Consider the following 24,620-nt stretch of genomic DNA (forward strand, 5'->3'; position numbering starts at 1 on the left):
TAATTTGACTTGCACTTCCTTGAGGAACTAATTTTGAATCCACGCCCCTAAAGTATCTGTGTGTGTGTGCGTGTGCGCGCGTGTGCTGCCTCTCTCTCTCCTCTGTGCTGACTCTGTTGTTTCTTTGTGATCTGATCTCTGCGTGTCCTGACTCGTGCAATCCACAGAAACTATTTTGCAACTCTCCAGTAATGCTGCTTTTTTTTTTTCAAAAAGGGGATGTGTTGGCCCGTGTGTTTGTGTGTCTCCGTAACCATTCGCAGCAGAATTGTGTATCTTTTTCTGTTTTGGTTGAGAGTGAAATTGGCGCTTGCAGTTCTGTCTGTTCTGCTGACTGCTGAGTTACAGCTGGGATGATAGACTGGACCTGCTGGCTGACGCATCTAATGCCCGTGGAACTAATCCACGGGCCTCGCGCGTTTCTTCCAAAAATGATCTCGAGGCATTGTCTTGTGGCTGTGGGAGACTGACCCGGAACAGTGGGTCTGCAGTAAATTTGCTAAAGAGGAACGGCACATTGAAGAAAGGTTTTGACTCCATCATGCTAACTTGTCAACTACTGTAAATATTCACATGAGTGTACAGCAGTGAAAACTGAATTGTTTGCTTTTTTGCGTAAAAAAATTGACAGTTTATTTTCAGGTGTCTTCACTCTGTTCCAATTGTACTTTACTCCAATGCGCGGTATGTAGCTAAATCCCCTCTCTTATTTTTTTTCCAAGCACAGAACAAAACAATCAGGGCGGAGAGTTTGAAGTAAAAGCCGGTGTCAGCTGGGTCATGTTACCAGCCAGTTGTGCCTGAGATCCCCTAAAAGAGCTGGCTTTTGCCTCCTGCTGAAACAGCGACTCCTGTGAAGTTCCCAGGCATCCGTGAGCTTACATTTAACATCGCCTGTCCATCAGTTGGCTTTTGTTAGTGGTTGTGGAGTTAGGAAGGAAGTCAAAAGATGAACAGCCTGCTGGGAGTGCAGCTCGCTGGGCAACTGTCTGTAATTCCACGTTCTCTACAGGTGGGTGAAGGAGTCCCCACGTGCCGAGGTGCAAAAGACACAACTGGAAAAACCCAACAGCAAGATTATATGATAAAAAATAGTTGATTCTATGGGGGGGGGAATGCAAGTTGATTCCAAATTCAGGACAGGTTGCATCCAAAACAAATGAGGGATGGAGTCCGGGAATGGAAAAAAAAAACACTCTTCCCATCTGCTGCAGGTCAATCCGCAGTGGAGACAAAGAGGAAGTTTTCCTTCTGCCTCTATCATTTCCAGCCCCGTGCTTCCCGCATTGCAGCCAGAACGGAAACTTGAGGGAGGAACGGCTTTGCGGAAAATGAATAAATCCAAACGATAAAAAAAAAAATGCCTCAGAGAAAAGCCAAACAAAAGAACTGACCCCCCCCGCCCCACTCCCAGCCAAATCCAGCGGTTCATTCAAGGTAGCAAGTGGCCTCTGGGTATTGCAGCACTCTTACTGTATGCTAGTCGTGGTGGTTTGGTAATGTAAAGCAGGGGGTGTTAGCTCTGATCCTGGAGTCCCAGATGCACACCTGCACGTTTTTGTTCCATTCGGCCGCCATTAGGTAGCTGAACCCTTCATTACCTGGATCCATCCACCCGTTTTCCAACGGCCTCTTCTGATTCATGGACCCACGCGGGGCTGCAGGAGACTTGCCTCGATTAACTAAATAAGAGGATTAGTTTAAACTGCTTTTAACTATTGAAATAAAATCCTGAACCTGTATGAGTAGTACGAAGTAGTAGAGCATTCGGATCGTCCAATCAGGTGAATCCAGTCAGGGCCCCTGTCATTTAATTCAGCTTGGCTGGAGCGCCTGGTGTTGGCCTCTGGGATCAGGATTGAGTTTCCGTGCTTTGAAGTACAGCAGGTTCCCAGTTCGAGCCGGTAACCGAGTAAGATATTTGGTCCTCTTTGTGCTCCGTCTTCTGGAGGACATGTCAAACCCGAGATCCTTATCTTCACGCACCCAGTGCGTGTCAGAGGTCACCCAATCATCCCTGAAAAGCACAGGGATGTGCAAGGATGTCTTCCGATTGGAGAAGATGAATCCTTACTGCTGCTGTGCCCACAGAGGCTTCTTAGGGCCTCAATGCAGCAGGCTCCATTCATCATTGTGAGCAACCTGCCTGGTAACGTGAATGCTGGTATTTCCTTTATGTATTATGTATTTGATGAATTCTGTCTTTTAAACTGGTCTTGGTACAGCTTCCAGAGCTTTTCCTACTTTTTACTTTTCTTTTTCTTTAATTTTACCTTTCAAGATGACCGTTTACTAGGGTGTAACCCTACAGGGTCTTGTTTTGCTTTGACTGCAGAACTAGGTTCACATCGCCACAGTCAACATGAAAGTAAAATTGGAGGATAATTTACAGAGAAAGGGCAAAATCTAGAAGACGGTTATAGTGCAGTTTCCTTTGACTGTGGCAGATTTTTCACAAGCGTTACTTCCTCTAACTCGGCTGTGAGCTGTTTCTTTAATGCCATTTTGCTCCATACAGAAATACACTTTTTTTTGTGCAAATAAATGCTTGGGAGTAAACTTTTAAAACTAAGATGTCCCTTGTGCTCAGCCGTGACTCAGTCGCTAGCTTTTGGGTCTGCTTGTTTAGACCAGGACGAGGATAAAGGGATGTCACCTCACTTGACAGGTCACAGCTTGTTTGCAGAGAGTCCATGAAGTTGTGACATGCAGTAAACGCAGTGCTTGTGTCTGGATTATGATCTGAAACTCAAAATCTGACTTGACGTCCCCGCATTTGTCTCAGAAACCCCGAGAACTGGTGCTCATTTGGTTGTGATTTTTCCTGGCAGCTCAGGGTAATAATCACACTGACAGATACTGTGAGAAGCATAAAAGAAGAGGCTCTGTCTCCCTAGCAACAGACAGGAAGTAAAGTAAGAGCGGTTTCCTGATCGCTTCCTTCTTATCGTCTAATGACATCTCACAAGGAAATGACTTGAGAGACCTCTGATCTCTTGATGGTTGTTAAGTCTGTACTTCTTTGGTCAACCCTGGTCTTCCCAGAACAATGTCGTCCTTTTTAAGACATCTGCCTCGCGTTTCGGAGGCCTAGCTAATTTTGTCTACGCTTTTCTGTTTGATTTCTCAATTTGTTGCATTTTCTGTGACTAATGTCTCGCTGCAGTTGTGCCCGTGGTACTTTACCACTTCTCGGTTCCTCACACATACAAACAGATTACCTTCTTGTTCTCCAAGTAAAACTCTTTCAAGAAGTACAGTGCAAGCCTGCTAGAATAACCCCATTGCCAAATGTTTCAAGTATTAGCTTTCTTTAGCACTTCTTTGGCTGCGGTGGCGTTGTCTCACACTTGAGCCAAAGCCTTCCTGCTCTCAAGCCTGCACAGCTTCTGATGGGAGCTCTCAAACAGCTGCGGGGGAAGATTATGAATGTTGCGCAGGGATGTGAATCCTAATTGCTCAGCATTTTTTCATTTTTCTTTCCAGGCATTTGCAAAACTGATACCCCTCTTCTCTGTGGCTTTCTCATACTCCGGTTTGAGAGACCTTTTTTGTCAGACCACTTCACTCTCTCACTCAGTCAGCCATGTACTGACTGATTGCATTGGCATTTAGTTTGCTCAAAACGTCTGAGAGGAAACGGCAACAGGGCGTGTCGAAGCAAATTTTTAATGATGCCTTTGCATCTTAATCACTTCAGTACTGTACATTGGCTTGAGCAATGGTGATGGCCTCTTGCTGGGGTGAATGAGTGCTCTATGAATGTGGATGTGTGTTCACCCAAAGCACAGGGGCTGCTGGCTTGCTGTAGCATCAGGAGGAGATCAGGTTGTGGTATTAGTCAGCGCTGAGTCTCCTGTCAGAGCTCTCTAGGCGACAGAAGCTGGAGGAGTTGGGAAGCATAACACGGAGCATTGCTGCTTGTGTGTGAAACTGTACAGAACCCAACCACAGCGAAGTGGGAAGGAAGTGTTTTTGACCAAGAGCGGGAGGTAGATGTGTGTGTATGCAAGTGGAGTGTGTGTCCAGTTCACAGTTTCTATGGAGGAAACTAAACTCGGCTTGAGCTTGGAATCGCACAACTTGCAATGTAACAATTCATCAGTCTTTTCTCTCACCCCAGATAGTGAGCACAGACACGCAGCTGAGGCAGAATAAGACGAAGGCATGGCATCGCGTGCCAGGGCCAGACTCTGCAGCGGCTGTAAAAACGCGCCGTGACATTTCCTTTCCCCGTGTTTACCTTTGTGGTTGCTCGGCATCGGCAGTTTCAGAGCACTCTTTCCCGTTGTCTCGCAAGTCAGCGTCAGGTGTGGCTTTTTAAAAAAATGTAATTTGTCTGTTCACTCATCCCCCTTTTTTTCGAGGCTGCTCCTGTAAAAAAAAACCAACAACACTGCCTTTCCTGGAGACAAGCTAGAGGAAGCTTGGGGGGGAAGGGTTTCAGTGTCGCACAGGCTGCAGAACATGGGCTTTTGGTGGGAGAGTCACTGGGTTCCTCCTCCCCATCTCTGAGGCCGTGTCCCAAATGCTTCACTACGCCCTGAGCCCTTTCTCCAAGTCCACATTTCTGTGACGCAGCGCAAGTGTGAACGTCGAGTGTGCGAGGGTGCACCATTAAAAAAAAGGGCAATGGAACACCCTCGCATCATGTTGTGTAACCAAGAAGCTGGAGCACCTGGAGGAAACCCACGTGAACACGGGGAGAACAGACTCCATCCACACAGATGGCACCTCAGGAATTGAGACCAAGGCCCCCACACTGTGAGCTAGCAGTGGTAACCAGTGATTCGCCCTCTGTAAGAAGGTCTGGAATACAGTGTAAGATCCCTTTATCCCCAGAAAGCAAAGTCTCTCCGGGTTTTCAACACGTCTAGCCGAGTGGGACTTCTTGCATGTAGTTTCGGACTTAAGCTGCAGTTTGATATCAGGACTCTAGGTACTGCAACTAATTCGTTGTGCTTCTGCTCTTGATATAAGGGGAAGCCACCATCCCATGGCTCATGCCACACTGAGCCTATGGGATGTCCTGGGATCCTTGGTAAACGTCCTTTCTGTGTCAGTGACATGCGGAAGAGCTAAGATGAGCATGAGCACAGGATAAAATAGCATGAGCACGTGGCACTCTTGCGCAAATGCAAATGCGAACAGAATTCTCCCCCCCCCCAGTCTGTGAGGTATTAACCCAAGGGACTTTTTGCCAGGGTTATAAGATCGCCTCCGAAACCAAGAACATATCTTATGTTAGGATGAAAAAGGAAGTGAAGGAAATTGCAAAGATATGGTTGCTATCTGAAGTGAAAAAACACGCTGACTCGTTTTTACAGGAGATAAGTCTAAAATCAAAAGTGCTGATAGGGTTCTTTCTGAAGTAAGTGGATACCAGCTCATTGACAATCTTGCCTTGCAATGGTAGTGATAGGTGATATTTAAAAGGGAGGAATTAAGGTTTTGGGGTCTATTTAATAACTTCTCTTCAGCTTACAACGGGAGCCTTTCGTAACGTTGATCAAGTGTGATTTGTCTTTTTTTTAAACCCTGCAAAATTGTAACTATTTCTTAAAATAGTCTCCTTGTTGATTAATTCAGCTCCAATGAATTTTCAAACATGTAAAAAGCAATATTGTCTGCTATTGCCTGTGAATATCTTGATAAGTGTGTCCTGGCTTATCACAATGTGTTCTTCAGAGCACACTGGATAAAGTAATCTGATTTAGGTTGTGCTGACCATGTTTCAGCTCGGCTTTCAAACCTGCACATTTTGCTGAAAGATGCTTTCTTAATTGCTACTCAGCTTGCAGCCACTCCAGTCTGTCCCTTTATGCAGAACTCTAACCTGCTCTTTAATTATTTAATTGATAATTAAAAGGTGCAATAAAGCAATTAAGGAGCTGGTTGCATTAGAATACTACAGTGGAGTGGATTTGTAAGGCCTGATGTGGGTCATGGGAGCTGTCAATGTTTCTGTGCTTCTTGTGACACTACAAGAAAGCTTCTTTCTTGATTGCAGTGGTATTTTATGTGCTAAATTTGTAACACCTTGTTTCAAAACCAGTATGATTATTTTCAGCATCTGCCTAGCCACCCCCCTGCCTTCGTTATTAAAGTTGTCCTGGTTTACGACTCTCCCAGGGAGATCAGTGTGAGAGAACAACAAGGGCATAGGGCTTTGATCGAATGAAAATAGATTTCTTTCTCACAGCCTTCAAATACCCGGGAATTAGTCACAGATCGCTGTTGATTTCTTTTGGATTATTCCGCTGAGCTCAGAGAGGAGTAGAAAAGCGCAGAGTGCACCCATACTCTTGTGAAGAGTTTTATTAGATTCCTTTTTGGTATGTTATTTACATGCAGAAGCACAAAGGGTCATGCCGTATCTCATGTTTTGTGTGATCCCCTTCTCTTTTTTTGCAAACCATGCAAAGGAACACACTGAAATACCAGTTCCCAAGCCCAAGCCAACCAGCTTGGTGTGCACATATTTAAAATATATAAAGTGTATGTATGTATAAATAAATACACTAAAAATGCGTACGACTCAATCACAGGAGACAAGTAATTTTCTTGTATGATGAAATGTGGCCTTTTCAGAAATAAAGGGAGAATTTAGGGGAGCTGTACTGTACTGATACGGGTTTTAAAATCCTGGAGGGTATTGGCAGAGATCATCTAGCAGTCGATTTCAGGATCAACAGAGAAACAGGGGGTGAAAGATGGAATTAAGGGAAAGGAGTTAGTTTAGAACTGAGGGAAGGAGGCAGCTCTCCCACTTAGAGTCATGGGTGTTTCTTTCACAAGGTGGAAGGATGAGATCCTTAGATCAATAAGCCACTGTCAGCCTTCCATCCCTTTTCGAACTGCTTCTTCCACTTCAGGGTTGCAGGTGAGCCGGAGCTCTTACACCCTGGTACAGGACGCCAGTCTATCAAAGGGCAACAGCTGTCAGCCAGCTATGTCTTGTTGGTAATTTTTCTTAATTGTGTCTCAATGTGGTTACTACGTTGCAAAGAACGACTGTGCAGTTTTTGTAATTGGTTCCTGAAAGACCATCAAGATGAATTATTGGTTGTAAGGAGGTGTCGTACACAGGCAGCTTTGAGGAGCCAAATCTGTTTAGTTGTGAGCAGGGACAGTGCCGGAGTATTTTATAGAAGTATCTAAAATCATTAGAGGTAACCAAAGTCAGCCTGTAGGACTTTATCTGGGGCTGTTAAGGAAAAGGACCCTAAGAGACAAGTGGAAACCACAGGGAATTAAGTTCCCTAGGATCCTTCAGGAGACAGCTGGATGAAATCCTTGTGAGCTGGTCTCCCCTGTTTGTGACTGCTTTCTTTCCCTCTGACTTGGCTTTACAAGAATAGATAGCAGTTACTCAATCAAGAGGAAGTACAGTAATTCATTCACATCTCCCCCGTCTTAAATTAGTTTCTCCTGCTCATTGAAGACTGTGGCACAGTGGTGACCCCCAGTGGCGGAATGAATGACGTTCATGAACGTTTTGTGCCGGCGGCTGTCAGTGTCAACTGTGTGATACTTGGCTTTGTTTTATACACCGCTTTTAGTCATGAAGCTGTGTCTTGGTGAACTGACAACTATCTAATAACAAAGACAGATGGTGATAATCACCACTGCTCATGGCTGAGCTTAAGGTAAAGTCCTTTTTACTGAACTGAATGAGGAACTAAGCATCTAAATACAATTTTCTTGGCAAATTTGCTATTTTTTCTTTTGTTTTTTACCATTCAACCCAGGGATGAAGGCAATGTCTTTAAACAGAGCCTATTCTTTGGCAAACGTTGGGACTGGTGGGGGAACGTATTTTTCACAAAATTCAGGGCAGGCGTAGTCAGTGATACATATGAGAGATGGTAAAACCCATTGGCCCTGGGGCAGGGTGGGGGTGGGAGAGATTCGAGATAAGAACACAAGCCAGGTGGGCAAAACCTGTCAGAGATTTTTTTTTAGACAAGCCTACAAGTGACACTGCGCAGCGGGAGGTTGCCCGGCAGTCGACTGTGTCGATGGCCGTGGTTTCTTTTCTTGCTGTAGAGGGCCGGGCCCGCGTTCTCGGAGGCGCCCGCAGGGGGCGCCCCGCTCTCCCGTGCGTTGCCGCAGCCCGGCTGCGCCTTCCCCCCTTTGTGGTTCTTCGTCTTTCTGACCCTGTCCTTGTCGTGCGGCTCGACGGGGGCCGGCGGGGCCTCCCTGGCCCCCTCCAGCGGCGGGAGGGCCTCCGGGGACGCCTCCGCGGGGGGCTTGAACTCCGCCTGGTCCTCGTTGGGGATGTTGAGGTTGGAAGTGGAGCGCTTGGCGTTGCTGGATGCTGAGCTGCTAACCAGCGAGCGCGAGGGGGGCAAAACATAGAGACTTAGAGAGTGATGAAACCACATCCAAGATCCTGACTTTTATCACAACGTTCTCCCTGCGTTCGGTCAGGCTAATTTAGGGCCTATAAGTTCGCGTGATGTTTCTAGTAATATGGCAGTATAGTAGTATATTCTTGTATATACAATCATAGATACTAAATACTGTCTCTCAGGCCTTCGTGGGATCTTTTGATTCCCCCACACTGCAAGTTTCTCATGCTTAGTCAGTTAATCGGACCTTTGATTGAGCAGTTGCCAAAATTGGAAATTGTTTTTAAAAGTTGGAATCTGAAGTTTTGTTCAGTTCAAAGGGAAACCTCCAAGGATTTTGAAGAGCAGGAAAAGGTAAAACAGAAGTTAGTTAGAATGAATCAGTTGTGAAGTCTTCAGATTTGTCACAGAGCTTAGCTAAACAGCACCTAAGCACCTGAAAACAGCAGGTGGCGGTGGTGCGGTGTCCCAATGCCAGGAGTAGTAACGTCCCTTTTGTATGTGAAAGGCTGCCTTACTGATGCTGTTGTTCATCTTGGCTACACTCCAACCTGAGTGTAAATGCATTTGTGTTCCTCTCCGTTCAGCCCCTGCTAAGTCAGCAAAACCTCCACCCCAGCACTCATGCAAAAACGCAAGCCAGACAATTTCACCTGGTCCTGACCCTCTCAGAACTGTACGGTTTGTGCATCGGATTGACCCGAGTGGGTCACACGGTGCTGGGTGTGTGATTGGAAGGTCTCGCTTTGATCAGCAAAGAGGGGCTCAATCTTTCGAAGAACGTTTACAAATGCACTTGATCTCTGAATCCCACTCTCACAGCTCAGCTACAGCTTTCTGAATTGTTTTGTACCATGTCTGCGCCGCGTACCCTGTTTCTTTCACTGGAGAAAGCCAGGCTGTGGGAGGGTTTTGCTCGCGCATGCGCTCGGCCTGCAGCGCTGCTGGGCTTACCTCTTCGTGCTCCGGTCCTCGGAGTCCCTCTGCTCGCTGCTGTACCGCAGCTCCGCGGGCGTCTTGAAGGAAAGGTCTTTCTTGCCCTTCAGCCAGTATGTCTTCATGTAGCCTTTGCCCTGGAGGAGGAAGACAAGACTCCTGGAGAAAAAGCCAGGTGCTGCTGAGAGCATGATTGCCTGTTCCTCCCAGAACTCCCCACTTTGGGCTTTTCTAGGTGTCCGTCAATTCGTGAGAAAAGCTAACTACTAGAGTGTGTCATTTAGTCCGTCACTGCTTGCTGTTTTCTTCTGTTTCAGTCATTCTTTCACAGGATCAGGCCTAGCCTGTCTTGCAGGTTCACAGTATCTCTGCTTGCTTTAGGAATTCATGCTATACATTACTTATCTTTTGTGAGACCAAAAAGTATTTAGTGTGGGTGCCCAGTTGGTTTTGATGAGTCCCTGTGCTTTGCTCACCAACCTTATAACCTTTGAATCACTTAATGGATTTCTTTTCTGAAAAGCTGAATACAGTACCTCTGACTAGAGTCAAAGTGACCCAACTAAGCTCTGACTCGTCCAGTCCACTCCCTTCTCCTGCCCTTCAGCTGTGGACGTTGGGAAAGAGACGTGGAAGAACAGAGGGCCAGACTTGACGCCCCCCATCCATGCACACGTGAGCAGGGAAGCCGTGATGTCGAGTATTAAAGGGATTTTGGGAGATGTTGCAGATGTTCTCACAAGCTCAAATCTGGCTTCTCCGCCTTTAATGATGGCCGTGAGAAGTCGAGGGAACCTTTCGCTTGTATGTTTCGTCTGCCGTGGGGTTTCCTGCTGCTGACTGCTGACGTACCTTGACGAAGATCTTTCCCCGCTCCTCGATGATGTACGGCTCGTGCTCCAAGTGGTCCTTAGTTGTCTGGCTGATGTGGATCTGCATTCCCTGCAGGGGGCAAAGAGCAGGATACCAGCAAAGGAGAAACGTCATGGGAGAGTTGCAGACCGAACTCCCTCATCAACCCCTTACTGGTCCTGGGGACTCCTTCCTGCACACAGTTTCTTTTTTGTAGCGGAAGTCTGTTAACTAACAAGCTCCTTGGTACCTCATTAGCTTAATCCAGGGCTTTTGGATTTCTTATCCAAGTACTCTAATGGTTTGAATATAGAGTTAGATTTTAACCCTTGTTTATATATAGGAGTTGTTTTATGAAGAAAATATGTGAATAAACTTTTTGGAGTGGAACTAATTTAAAATACTATTTTTTTTGCTATTATTTTTAATTTTTGTAGTGTATTTATGTCATTACTTGGATTTTTGATAAAGTGCAGGGATATACATTGCTAAATATATGCCCAGATGCATCTGTTTATTGAATAACTCTTCTTCCAGTGAAAAGGTGGAAGCTTCCTTTTACACAGAATGCCAGTGGTTAGGGAACTCTTGTACATGCAGTATGCGAACTTTGTCTGGCCAAACATGTTTGTCCTGCTGAATGTTTCTTTGCCGGAATGATGTCAATTCCATCCATCCATTTTCTTGCTGCTTCGAATTCAGGGTTGTTGGGGGGCCGGGGTCTATACCGGCAAGCAACAGGCGCAAGGCAGGGTACACCCTGGACAGAACGCCAGTCCATCACAGGGCACACACCAGGGCCAGTTGTCCTATAGGCCAGTTAACCTACTAGCATGTCTACTAGTCATGTCTGACTGTGGGTGGACACCAGAGCGGAGCACCTGGAGGAAACTCATGTCAACATGGGGGGAACATGCAAACTCCACGCAGACAGCACCTCTGGTCTGGAGTTGAACCCAGGGCCCCTGTGCTGCCAGGCAGCAGTGGTAACCACAGTGCTGTCCATGTTGTGAATTGTGAAATGACATTTATTTTGGAATAGAGAATGGGTTGTCCTGCTGACTCCATTATTTTAATTGTTTTGCTGGACAGCAGCTCCATGATTCCTGGGAGTGCATTCTTTTCCTTCATTTTGAAGTATTGGAAAGCATCTTTAATGTTAGTCGTGTGGACGGTTTATTTCAGGAATCACTTGGTGCCATTATTTAGGTGTCCAAGGTTCACCCTCCAGGCCTTAAGGGCCACAGTGTGTATTTAGACCAGCAGCACCTGAAGAGCTGGGAGAAGCTGTTCAGTTGCTGCAGTTAATCCAGCGTCTAGTTGATTTAGGTCATTAGGAGACGATCGCAAAAGACAGCCTGGAGTCTCTGGCCCTCTGGGACTGGGGTAAGAGCAGTCCGAGAGGACTTGCTATTGCATTTGCATTTCAAGACTTTGCATTGTAATTACAGGATTTTTCCATTTTCTTCTGACCTGAGGGTTTTTAAGGAATAATGAGTGTGGTGACTGTCCACCTGATCACGTTAATCATATGGGACTCAGCAGCACATTGTTTTTGAAATCTTATTAGGTGGGGAAGGAACTACATGCTGAGTCTGGATTTTAATCTAATTTGTCATGATTTAAACGTCTCTATGCCCTTTATTGTGGAAGGGGGAGAGAGGGTGCTGCCCTGGTGTGCTTCCTAAAGGTCACACATTTATCAGGTCTCTTCATTACTTTAACTTAAGATCTCTGGGAAAAAAAAAATCAGCTTGGTTTTGAGTTGCCAGTTCTTCACTGGACGGATTTAGCTTTTTTCTTCGGTGGCTTCGGACGTTGGCCGTAGAGGACAAAAGATGGCAAGACCAGCCCACTAAACCTGCGAGGTCCCAGCCCTGGGAAAACGAGAGCGATCCAGCAGGCACGTTGTGTTCTTGGATGGCCGGGAAGAATCGTTTCTGCTCCACACGTGCAGCCCCGCCCTCTCCCCCCCCCCCCCCCAACCCCCACAACGCTCATGTGCTCGGTGTCGGAACGGAGCTCTACGCACGCTCCCACTCACCACCCCGTTGCTCTCCATGCGGGACGCCGTGTTGACCGTGTCCCCGAACAGGCAGTACCGCGGCATCTTCAGCCCCACCACGCCGGCCACCACCATGCCGGAGTGGATCCCTGTGGGGGAGACGAGACGCGCAGGGTTACACCCCGCCGCCGCCGCGGGAGCCGGTTCGCAGGCGCTGTCGTTTCTCGAGAGGGTTTAACAGGCTTGAAGTAACAAGGAATGTCAAGGAAAGCCCTGAGGGCAGTGTAGGTCCTCGGCATCGGGAGCTTCACATGTCTGCACAACCTTTAGAGTCTCAAGGGAGAACCCTTGCTTTCCCAGCAGTGCTTTTTTTTTTGTTACTAAATGCTTTTTGTTTCCATACTCTCACCTGTTCCTGCAGAGGGTAAACTGGCATGCATTCGCTCTTTTTCTCTCCAGTATATTCATAAAGCTTTAAAAGTGCAGACATAAGAAAGTATTATAATACAGCCGCTTCTTTAAGGTGAATCTATGTTCCACGGATATGAACTCCTGCTTCAGAGATTAATTAGACTAGATTCAAGTGATGTGGTGCCTGCAAAGCACTTTTGCTAACATTAATGGAGTGGTAATGAAACGAGCCCTGCTCACGATGAATTGCACGAAAGAGGTGCATTGTTCTTATGAAGAGCTCCTTTCTTAATGGATATTTCAGCACTGTCCGTTATGCGTTCGTCATTTGTAACCCTCAGACTGAGGCGTTACTGCTAGCGTCTGCTCGTTTTCATTCCAGGAGGCCGCCAAGGTGCAGCCGTCTGAAGGGATCGTTGTGATCGATCTCGGCGCTGTCACTGTTCTCCGACCCCAAGAGATTTCAGTCGACAAGTAAGTAACTTGAAGGGTGAACACGATGCGAAAAGGTCAGATGAAGTAAGTCATCAGCACACGTTAATTAAGAGGTCTGCTGGAGTACATACAGACCACACCGGGGTCTGGAAAAAGTCTTAATCAGCATGTTATTGCTTACATTAAGGGGCTCAATTAACTAAACAGGGCTGTTGCTGCTTTGGCCTTTTTGGGCCCCTCTGATCCCTCTCCCTTGGACCACAGTTTGTCTTTCTGCTGATCTTGTAGTAAAGTGATTACGTAGTAAAGATTGCAGAAGCGGCTTGGAGCAGAAAGCTTGTCTGTTGAGTAGCTCTGGTGCAATACGGCACTAGGGTTACTCCAGCTGGAATTCTGTGACCAACCAGCTCCAGCCTGGAGCAGACAGGGTGTTGGAAATCCCCCCCACCCCCCCAAAAAAAAATCAGGGCTAAATTAAAAATCATAATAGTTCAGAGGCGGTCGAGCTTGGCACATCAAGTCCATTGCATTACAGGACTTACAACATTAAAAATAATGTAATTCCTGGATGAGGTCTTAATTACTTAATTAACAGATGCTGACAATCACTTTGATTTAGGATTAGTTAAAGCAAACTGTAATATACCTTTCATTTCTTAAATGGCTTAGAAGAACAGGGGTATGAAACTCCTTTGGTTTTTGCTACAGCTTGGGTCTCAGCTATGTAATTAGTGTAATTACCTCATTAATTGGATAGCAATTTAATACTTTTCTCCAGGCTCTCAGTATTTGTATAGATACTGCTTCCTTACTCTGCAGTGTCTTTTAACACATGCATGTTAATAGATTATGTGCCTAAGGTTGTGTTAGCAAGGGTCTGGAACAGGTGTAAAAGGTGCTGTATTTAGTCCATGCCATTACAGGACTTTGATCCGACCAGAACTTAATTGCTGGTTGGCCCCTTCTTTGTGTAATTGAGGCTGCTGGGTATTTCTAATGTGCTTAGTGGTTGGCTGAAGCACAGAGGAGGCCAGTTGCTGCCTGCTGGTGTGGTAAATGAGGGGTTGGGAGTTGGGTGTGGAATGTCCCCCAGCTCTCTCTCTCTCTCTCTCTTACCCACTCGGATCTGTATGTTGTCCCCTGTGGAGGGGTCCTTGAGGTGGTCGATGGAGCTCAGCATGTCCAGCGCCATATCACAGATGTGGTGGGCATGGAAGGTGGTCTTGTTGGGGACCCCAGCCACTACCATGTAGGCGTCCCGGATGGTCTCCACCTAGGAGGTGGGGGAGTCAGAAATTGGTGACCCTGTGAATATCACTGTGGCAAAGCAAGTCAAATACTGTCCCTTTGACATTCCACTCCACTTCAGATTTGTGGTACAACCACCTGCTTAATTGTATATAATTGAGCTCATTGCCGATCGAGCATTTGATTAGCTGGTTAAGAGAATCCTGCAATTGAATTGATTGTAATGAGGAGTTGTCTACTGTTTCATTGTTTATACCTTTTTTTCTTGCTCAATAGCTTTATTTCCGTTGCCACTGCCTTCATTGATGTTTGATAATGTTAAAGAGATCAGTGGATGTGTAACAGATTAGAAAGAGTGTTGAAGGAGAGGTCGAATATATTAGAAAAAGTGGGGATTTTACCTCCTGTTTATTCAAGCAAAATCATGTTTTATCTTCTCCAATGCTTAAAATACACAGAATTGTCTTGTAGAGTGAAGGTTTTAGTTTTGTTATGACTATTCAGTCTGAAGTGGCACTGTTTAGAGTAGCGGCTCTCCGGTTGAGTGATGAAGGGGGGTAGCTCTCCTAAACAATCTAATCTCTCCAGTCATCTGTTCGCCACAGAATTAACTTTTTGGGATGTGTGGATTCTGCATGATTTCATCCTTTTTGTAGGGAGGACTGGTGATGGGATGGTTCAAAGATTGCGTTCCTACTGGTTGCTGTATATCAAGAGATTATCTGCATTGTGTTTCTTCAGCATGGGCATCCTTGAAATAAGCAGGCGTCATGTTACTGAACACGACTCTTGAGTATGAGGGCAGCCTGGATGTGAAAAAGACTGGAGGGGAATTTGGGCATGAGAGTCTGTAGTCGGTAACCGTGTTCTGTGGACCAGTAGAGATGGACAAGCCTGTAAAGTTCAAATTTAGAACATGTCTTTTTGCAAAAAGTTGTAGGGCCTGAAACAAGCTGCCCATACATATTGTTGACCCTGGCTACTTTCAAGAAATGGCTTAGTGAGATCCTTGGATTGGTTTGATACTAGCAAACTAACAAGATTTTAAACTTTTCTTTTTCTTGCCTCCTTTAAAAAATGTGCGGGTTTATCAGTTCTTAAATAGCTGATACCCCAGTGCAACAAGTTCGCAACATTGTTGCTCTGTGGATGAATGATCAGTGTGCAAAGATATCGCTCGTGCTGCCTTCCTTCTCCCAAGTGGCTCCGCTCACCTTGTAGACGTTGTGTTTCTCGCTGAGTGTGTCGAACACGATGTAGATCTCGTTCAGCATGTCCACCACCTGCATCGGCGTGATGTGGATGCAGATCTCATTAAACTTCACCACGTCGCTGAAGAGGATGGTCACATCTGGGAACACCTGGATCCCAACACACAGAGGGGCAAAGGAGAGAGTACAGACGGAGAAAAGGAGAGAGAGTGAGTGTGAGAAAGAGGGGGGGAGAGAGAAAAAGGGTAAGAAGATGGTCTGCTTCGCTGTCCTTTCTTAGAGTGATTCTGCTGTCTCTTGGCTTCTTTTCAGAAATGTCTGATGATCAGACATCAGTAGATAAAAGCCTCAACTGAACTTAAGTTTTCAAACCTTTTAAATCTCCCATGAAATTGAAGCTTCTATTCTGGAAGGAAACCTCGACCACTGGGCCTCAGAAAGTTTGCAGCAGAATCACGGTCCAGGCTATTTTGTTTTCCAAGTATGGAAGTCAGAGATGGAAAGAAGACTCAGGCTGCATCAACGTTCAATCAGTTTCATGTTGTATAAACTGGCCTTAAAGCAGTGTCTTTTGCAGACAGGTTAAAGGGACTGAATCTTTTCAGACCTAAACAGAGAATACTACATGGGATTTTTCAAAACCTAAACAAAGTCAACTCAGAGGACTGGCTTCTGGACCAACTGTGAAACAAGCAAGAACAGGATGAGAATCCAAGGCTCAGTCAGCAACTGAGAATCCAAACGAGGAAGCTGAGCCAGACGCAGCTTCTCTCGTTAACCATCCCCCGCAGTCTCCCTTACATCCCTGCGAGTGGACCCGCAGCTCCGCCCATCTCACCACCTGGCAGGTCTCCAGCGCTGTGATGCCCTTGCGTAGGCGGTCGGCCACAGCTTTAGGGATCATGGCGTAGAGCAGTGAGTCGCCTCTCTTCTTCTCCTCGTCCAGCTTCTTGATGATCTCTTGCAGCTGGGCGTACTTCTGCTGCTCCTGGGGTGTGGGGTGGCGAAAGAGCAAGGTGTTTGTCCCTTAGGACACACAGATTGTCTGAGCCACTGGGGCTTTAGAGATGGTTGTGCATGTGCCGTGCTGTCTGGGCAAAATCCCAGATTCCACCAAAATGCTCATAAGGTGCTGTAGCTACCGCATCTCAAAGGAACTGTTTACTTAAAAACCTTGATCAAGCAAATTGTCTCTCTCTGTGACTGCTGAGACATGGCTGGACTTGTGAGCATGAGGAGCATGACAGACTCTGATTCCCTTTCCTGCTGACTTCAGTCCCCTGGATCCTTATTGATCCTCAACATGCAGCTGAGTGCCTCACACCACTCCTTATTGTCTCAGATTCCAATGAGTGTCATCTAAATGTTGACATGGAACTAGGCTGTGAACAATGTTCTTGCCTCTCGCAGGGGGCCGGCTTATTATTGGGTTCCTAATATTTTGGTCGATTTTTTCAGTCGTAAGCTTTTATCAATTTAAGTGTGTATTCACATTTGTAGTGTTGACCTGGAGAGAGCCCAGTTACTGGAGCACGTGGAGCAAAATACTTTAGTCAAGGTGGCAAGTTACAAGTCAAGCACTCTACGCTTTTGTGCAGTGTTGATCTTAGTGGGTATGATCTGGTAGTGAAGGTAAATGGCCTGTTAACAGGAGAACCCTGATTCAAACCTGGCTGGGCTCTGCTGATGAATCGTGATGTTGCCCTTAACCCACTAAGAAGCTTCTCCTGTCATGTTCTCTGAGTGCCATATAAAACCGAGGTCCTGTTGTAAGTGACTCTGCAGTGCCATTGCTCACTTCCTGGTCCTGTCCTGGTATGTGCTGTACTGTACCTGGTCCAGGGCTAGCTGTAGCTCGGCAGACTGCTGGGTCCCAGCCAGGATGAGCTCTCTGCTGGAGTCGTGGAGGTTGAGGTCATTCACATACACCCCCATTTTAATCATGTCCTCTACCGTCTCAATACTAGAGGGAGGTTGAAAGACAGTTGAAAGTTCAGGTGAATTGATCGTGTTGTCCTTTTTCTCCATACTAGACAATCATTTATGATGATATTTTTCTGAATCACTAGATATGAACTTTTAAGCAAATGAGCGCACGCCCTATAACTGTAGAGCCCTAGACATTCAGACTTTATGGTCCTCTTCAGACAGTATCTGAAGGCCCCCATCCTCTGAACTAGATAAAGCACTAATTGGTTCAGTTAATTGAGATCTGGGCTGGAGCAAAACTTTAATCTGCAAGGTGAAGGTTGGAGGCCTTTGCTTATACGGTGTTAGGGTAGAGTGCTCACTAATTAATAAATGTCAGGACTGATAATTTCCTCATTTAGAAACGTAATCCCCAGGTACAAGGTTGAGGGTACGCTGCTATTTCACAGGTTCGAGGAAGAAAGAGAAAACAGGCTGCAGGACCTGCTGCCACTGCACTTACATGGGTGTCCCAAGGAAGATGAGGGAGTCCCACTGAGGGACGTACTTCATCTGCCCTTTGAGGTGCAGCGGCTTCTTGGGGGGCTCCCGCATGTCCTCAAAAATGGTCTCGCTGCATTTCCCTAGAGGGCGAGAGAAAGAGTCTTTGTTTCCCGTTTGTTAGGCTTGGTTCTCGGCCACCCTCATCGTTAATCCAGATGGTCTATGACCGTATCTTACTGGGACGTGGCCTAGCAGAAGGAATGCTGGGAACTGGCCCACCTGTGACGGTCTGGAAGGCCAGGAGCTCGATGTCCTCTCCTCCGGAGTTGGCTGAGCTGTTGTACTGAGCCAGGGCACTGCTGTACTCCTGGTCTGTGCCCTTCAGTTCCTCCATGACTTTGAGCTCTGCAGGGGAGTCGAGGTCACAAAGAATCACTCAATCGCAGGCTCCTCTAAACATGGCTTGCTTTCCTAAAACCTTGGCTTAAAGTCCCTTTACAAATGTGGACTCATGGATGTCTTCTCTGTCTCTTCTTTTAGACTGCATGTCTCTGTAGTCTGTGTACCAGACGAAAGTTAATGGGTGTAACTCACGTAAAAACAGTAATATATTAATGCTCAATGTATTGAGCTCAACAATGTATTAATACCCCAGTGCTGCAGACATTCTAAGCTGAGAGCGAACAGTCCATTCAGCTCACATTTCAGTTCAAAGCTTTGTGTTGTTCCTCTACAACCTTTTACTGAACTGATCTGAAGGGTAATGAAACTCTCAAGGCAATTAGTCATCAGCTATGCCATGTAGTCATCGGCAGTAATTAGTCATCAAAGTCAGACTAATTATGGACTAATCATTAATCCGTCCATTCATTTTCTAACTGCTTTATCTGATTCAAGGTCATGGGGGAGCCAGAGCCTTTCCCGGCAAACAACAGGCACAAGGCAGGATACACCTTGGGTGGGATGCCAGTCTATCGTAGGGTATACACAGACACACAGACACGCGCACACCCACACCAAGGCCAGTTTTCCCAGAAGCCAATTAAACTACAAGTATGTTTCTGGATTGTGGAAGGAAACCCAAACAAATGCAAGGAGAACATACCAATTCAATGCTGTTGGCACCCCAGGAATTGAACCTAGGGCCCCAGCTCTTTGAGGCAGCAATACTAACCTCTGCAACACCTTGCTGCCATTAATAATAGGCATCTGTCAGCTGATGCAATGAAAGAGACCCCACAGCAGAAAGAAAGCAGCCTTGATTTCTTACAGCACTGGATCCAGCTCATAACCTGGAATGTACAAACTGTATTCCAGCTAATGAGCCTCAACTGCAGAAGACCACCTCTGTACTCAAGGATTAGCTGGAACAAAGTGTTGCACCGAAATGAAAGAACCTTTGGACCTGAGCTGTCGGAGGTGACACTGTTTTGCCAGTACCTGAAAGTGAAAGTGGATGACTAATCCCTGTGCTACTCCTGTGCAGTGCTGTGCTTGTGCATCACTGCTTGGAGATTCTCATTCGGACTGTGCTGTGCTTTTAAAAGGACATAGGCTCAATCTCTCAGCTTCTGGATTACAGAGCCCAGCCTGTGCTGAGAGTGTTTAAGCCACTTGAGAGCCCAGGAGCCTGATACTTGTTATACAGAGTACGCAGCACACATTTTGCTTTGCAAGGTACTGTGTTTCTGAGCAGGAAAAAAGGGTCTGAATGAAAGGAAGAACAGTGGATATACATGTGATGCAGAGTTTTGTGCAAATGGAGGTACCTCTCTCTTCTTTCTTGGGTTTTTCGCTCTCTTCCTTCTCCTCGGCTTCCTCTCCTTCCTTCTTGCTCAGTTTGGGGATGTTCATCTTCTGTTTGCTCTCGACCACCGCTTTGGACAGCAGCTCGAAGACGTTGTTCAGATGAGTGTAGATCTGAGGACAGAGCGGCATGGTCACAGGTCCCAGACAGAGGAAGAGGGAGAGGCGTTGGGGCACATGTTTGTGTCCTGCTAGAAAGACACTTGGGGACAACTTAGGGTACTAAGCAGTCTTGCCTTGTGGGAAAATGGAGTTTTGCAGAAATGTACTGTACATATCGGCACTTACAATATATCCCTTTCTCCACTCGTGGTCATGGGCCCGAGCTGTGGTTCCTGATCTCTTTTTTAGGATGTGAAACACAGACACCCACATCGTTTATATAGAGCATTTCTGCGGCACGTTTTTATACATCTTCGAAAAGAATCATCTCTTCTTTACTCCCTTTCCCCTTCCCCCCAAATACTAGCTTGCACATCCATTGGTGGTTGAAATCTTTTCCTAATTTATTACGTTAAACCTTTTTTATATTTTAGCATTCTTTTGACTGCATTGTTGACCTGGCCGGTCGCCCACATTGGCTGTTGACAGAACCTTGTTCCATTTTAAGTCGCGAGAAACAGTCACCTGAACAGAAAGACAGTCAAACAATTGCGAGGCCAGGCTAAACAGTGCCAGGCAGGCTTGAGGTAGCAAGAGACAGACATGCGGTTCCGGATGACCTCCAGAGAGGGACAGCATGCGCCTGTCCGGAGAGGGCCACAGACAGCACCAGAGGCAATTCCGTGCATATTCACATTCACCCAGTTAAATCCCTGAGAGGTGACAGCACGCAGGCCGCACTCACGTTGTCCCAGCTGAACTCCAGCATGGGCCGGACCAGGGTGAACTCCTCGTTGAACTTCTTCCCCTGCAGGTCGGAGAAAACCTCCTTGAGGCCGTCCCCGATCCGGTACATGGTCATGTCCCTGCGGAAGATGACGCTGAAGGGGAACATGTCAAAGAAGATGCCCCTCTTCATCGGCAGCTTCTCGTAGCCTGGCGCCGTCTTCTGCTGTGGCATGCGATGCTTGAAGGCGGCGTTGTCGAAGTTCATCTTGTAGACCTTAAGAGCAGAAAGTGCAGAATAGTGTAGGGAAAGTGGTCAGAGGATCTTTGAAAGGCATATGCCCCCTTTTAAAAACAAAAAAATCCAGAATTGCCAGTTTTTCAAGATCTTAGAATTTGGGAATCGGTGTGGGCTGCAGTTGGAAACTTAGGATTCTCTGGTTTATCGGGACAGAAATCCATTGAAATTGAAACTCCTGACATTTAATTACCAGGAAGATGGCTATGGGTGGGGGGGGGGTGGGTAAGGAAAGATTCAGGGAAAACAAAAGTGTGTTGCTCTTCACTCACCACATAGGTCATCTTTTCTGTCTCCTCTTTTGATAGGATCTCCACCTCGATGTCTGTGTTGTAGAACTGGCGGCCCACCTGGGACAGCTGTCCTGGGGGGTTGGGGCAGGGTTTTGAGAACACAGGTGATGGTGTTATTGTCTGTTAGAGGCGCACAAAAGACAATCTGATGCTGGGCTTGCGTTTCCCAGCAGACATTGAAAGTTTAAGAAGACTGGTGCTTTGATGCTCTATGAACCATTGCATTATGTATGCTAAGAGCAAATCCAGAACAGGTTTAAAAAGTTATTTGTAGTGTTGCGTATGCCATTTGGTTAAACAATGTGAGCACCATTACAGTGACGCCACTAACCTGGACTCCCAGCAGAGTTCAGGCCTCCTGTGCCACATGGGAAGAGTGGCTGGATGTCTGGTATGGTGCTGTGCAGCCCCAAAGCTCAGACAAGCTTAGGAGACAGATCCAGCTGCACATGACACACTGGCAGTGCTCTTAACCGTGCTTTTTGTGGATGAAAGTGTGCAACGCCCTTGTTTCACATGCTGCTCCATATGCTGTAGGGGAGATACTGACGGGGGTGGCTGTACTGTTTTTGGGAGCAGAGTTTCCCAGAACGTGTCCCTGGTTTCCAGAATCCTGCCCTCTTTAAGGCAGGGCTAGTTAAATTGATCCAGTTAAGACTAAACTAGACCAATGCATCTCTTTTTCACGGCCTTAAGCTGCTGCTGATCTAATGGAGCCAAGAAACCTAGTTGAGATCAGCTCTCCCCCAGGGTGGGGGGATGCGATGGCCTGTTTCAGGCCCTCTGGTCCGAGACCCGTTGGCGGTGCCGGCCTGGGCTGGCCATGGGGCGCCTACCTTTAACAAACTGGGTGAAGCCCTTTCTCGTGCTTCGGTAGTGCAGCGTCAGGCTGGTCTCGCACTCCTCCTCCACGCAGAAGCTGGGCGGCTGGACTTTGGGGAAGGAGAAGCGGAAGTACTCGTGCAGGTTGTCCAGCTCGTTGATGAAGTCTCTCACGTTGCGGCCCAGCACCTGACGGGGGCCGAAGAAAGGAGAACGCGAATTCCGATGCAGAGGTTCAGACTAACGTTTATGTATTGAGTTTTGATCATTCTTCAATTGGTTTCATCCCAGTTGTAATCTATATAACAACTGGAATTAAACCTTCCACATTATAATGAAGGCCTACTTTAAAAACTTCAATATGTTTTATATTGTCCAAATATACATTGACAAAATGTATTGACAAAATGTCATTTTTGCTCACATACATAAGATGCTTCTCTAATGCTACTGACTCCCAAACAAGTTGGGTCCTGCTAGGCTGCTAGTGTAATGTAGGACATAATTTAAGGAGCATTCAGGACTTTAATGTCTCTTATGTCACCCTTCATATGTACTTGAATCTCATGTGTTTTAACCTTTAAAAAATGACGGCCAAGTAAATGTGAAACTCCTGAGATGTCAGTGAAAATGTCCCCACTTCTTCTTGTTAAAGTCTTCTACAGCTTTCTTGTTTTGACAGAGATATGGTACTCTGGTGGTTTCCCAGGCTGTTGCCCTTTTCAGTTCAACCTCCACGGCAATTAATCCTCCATGTCCCACCCTGCAGGGCAATTAATCCTCCATGTCCCACCCTGCAGGGCAGTTAATCCTCCATGTCCCACCCTGCAGGGCAGTTAATCCTATAGAAGCCTCCATGTCCCACCCTGCAGGGCAATTAATCCTATAGAAGCCTCCATGTCCCACCCTGCAGGGCAATTTATCCTACATGTCCCACCCTGCAGGGCATTTAATCTTATAGAAGCCTCCATGCCCCACCCTCCAGGGCAATTAATCCTAAACAAGCCTCCGTGCCCCACCCTCCAGGGCAATTAATCCGATAGAAGCCTCCATGCCCCACCCTCCAGGGCAGTTAGTGCTCCAGAAGACTTTTTTCTCACCTTGAGGATCCTCTCGTAGCCATAGTTGCCGATCCTCTTCACCATGTAGACCCCGAAGGCGTACATCAGCTCGTCGTGCGTCTTCCCCAGCACCTCGCCCGCCGCCTTGGCTAGCCGCAGGATCAGGTTGTCGCTGTGGGACAGAGGCGCCACAAGAGTGAGCCTTCCCCTCTCCACAAATAGAGCAGTTTGCCCGTAATGATGTAGTGCCATATTCAGGAGGCGTTTACTACCCGTTCAGGTGGGATCGCCAGCTATTATGTTTCCCATTAAGTACCGGGCCAGTATTGGTTTAAGACTTGGCGTCACGGCCACACGGGAGAATGAGGACCTGTGATGGCGCTCTTCCGGCATGGACTACCGTTTCGTCAGCTGACATTCTGCCAGCTGGGCTGCACCGTACCTCGAAATGGGCAGCGTGGACCGCAGAGCTCGGCCTGCGCCCTGAGCGAGCCCCTTTAGTGTCGGCTTCCTTGAAATTTTTGCTCCGTCCAGCCAGGACGGCTGAGATCATCTAACTCGGGACCAGCTAATGCTCTCCTCCCCACTCAGGGCTGGTGTGTGGGGAGTGTACTGGTGCTCTCTGGCTGCTGTCACATCATCTGGGTGTGGCTACACACTGGTGGTGGTGGAGGGGAGACCCCATTAGCTGTAATGCGCTTCGAGTGGAGTGTCCAGGAAAGCGCTGCATAAATGTAAGGATATTATTATTATTAAATTCAGCAGCTCAGCTGTTTTGGTAAACGTAGGGGGACAGGCGGCTAAGGTGGTTTCCCAGATATTTTTTTGATGCCAACGCAGACCTGTGATTTTTGCTGATCAAGTAGAGCAACAACATGATCTAGATAGTAGTGACAAGAAAGAAGAGGCCCAGTAGAGGAGGACCATGCTTGGGCCAGAGTGCTCTCCATCAGAACTGGGGCCTCTGGCTTTGGTTCCCAGGTGCGACAGTGAGTGGGGTGGAAGGGGAGCAGACTAGACAAGTGGACCCCTACTTGTACATCTGGTGGCGGACGAACTTGAGGTGCGGGATCTCGGCCCGCGCCTCGATGAGCCTCCAGACGTCTTCGCCGTACGACTCGTTGATGTAGTCGTTCACCGCTTCCAGATACAGCCCGTACATCTTCAGGGGATTGGGAACCTCCACGGTTTCTGTCCAGTTTAACTGCGGCTGTTGGGGCACGAGAAATGCGAGATGGGGGACCCGGTTAGCTGTCTGTCCCAAGATTCACACTGGTCCTATCCCCACCCGCAGACACGCTCCCCAACCAACGTGGTCTTTAGATCCCTGGAGCACAAATGGCCAGGATATTAGGAACCTCTGCCAAGAAGCGAGAACATCTGGCACAGGTCATGGGTTTGTTTTCCATGAAGTTTCTGAAATCATTGCAGCCCGACTCTCATCCCATTCTTTTAGCCTTTAGAGAAGGTTGTACCAAGGGTTAGTGTCACACCGGTGTTGGGGGGGGGGGGGTAGTTCCTAATATTTTGGCCAGTGGGTGGAAGCAGCCTCAATGATTTGTTTTTGTTCTTTTGGCATGAAGTTACCTGTGCAAGTAGCTTGCTATAACATTACTGTCTTCAAAGGGTGACCCCCTCCCCCCTTGAA

General features: G+C 47.1%; 1 protein-coding gene across 1 annotated transcript; it reads right to left on the minus strand.

Annotated features, from left to right (window-relative positions):
• Window positions 1–7,958: 7,958 nt before the first annotated feature.
• On the minus strand, window positions 7,959–24,176 carry LOC148639988 (soluble guanylate cyclase 88E-like). The gene is made up of 16 exons (XM_088621565.1): window positions 24,007–24,176; window positions 23,012–23,144; window positions 21,926–22,100; window positions 21,069–21,160; window positions 20,518–20,775; window positions 19,634–19,784; window positions 18,144–18,269; window positions 17,884–18,004; window positions 17,286–17,415; window positions 16,294–16,440; window positions 15,456–15,602; window positions 14,110–14,266; window positions 12,187–12,296; window positions 10,143–10,232; window positions 9,309–9,427; window positions 7,959–8,325 (listed from the first exon to the last, which is right to left on the minus strand). The coding sequence occupies exons 1-16, from the start codon at window positions 24,132–24,134 to the stop codon at window positions 7,962–7,964; spliced, it is 2,448 nt and encodes an 815-aa protein (XP_088477691.1). The 5' UTR covers window positions 24,135–24,176; the 3' UTR covers window positions 7,959–7,961.
• Between the last annotated feature and the right edge of the window lie 444 nt (window positions 24,177–24,620).

This window comes from Lepisosteus platostomus, chromosome 26 (genome assembly GCF_059453375.1).
Source record: "Lepisosteus platostomus isolate fLepPlt1 chromosome 26, fLepPlt1.hap1, whole genome shotgun sequence".
Classification (NCBI taxonomy): Eukaryota; Metazoa; Chordata; class Actinopteri; order Semionotiformes; family Lepisosteidae; genus Lepisosteus; species Lepisosteus platostomus.

Bases quoted from the DNA above. Each gene is read 5' to 3' on its own strand.
- LOC148639988 (XM_088621565.1), bottom strand. From the start codon at position 24,134: ATGTACGGGCTGTATCTGGAAGCGGTGAACGACTACATCAACGAGTCG. The intron at 9,428-10,142 runs GTACGTCAGCAG...TTCCTCCTCCAG, and splicing joins GGGGAAAGATCTTCGTCAAG to GGCAAAGGCTACATGAAGAC. The intron at 8,326-9,308 runs GTAAGCCCAGCA...GCTGGTTAGCAG, and splicing joins GAGGACCGGAGCACGAAGAG to CTCAGCATCCAGCAACGCCA.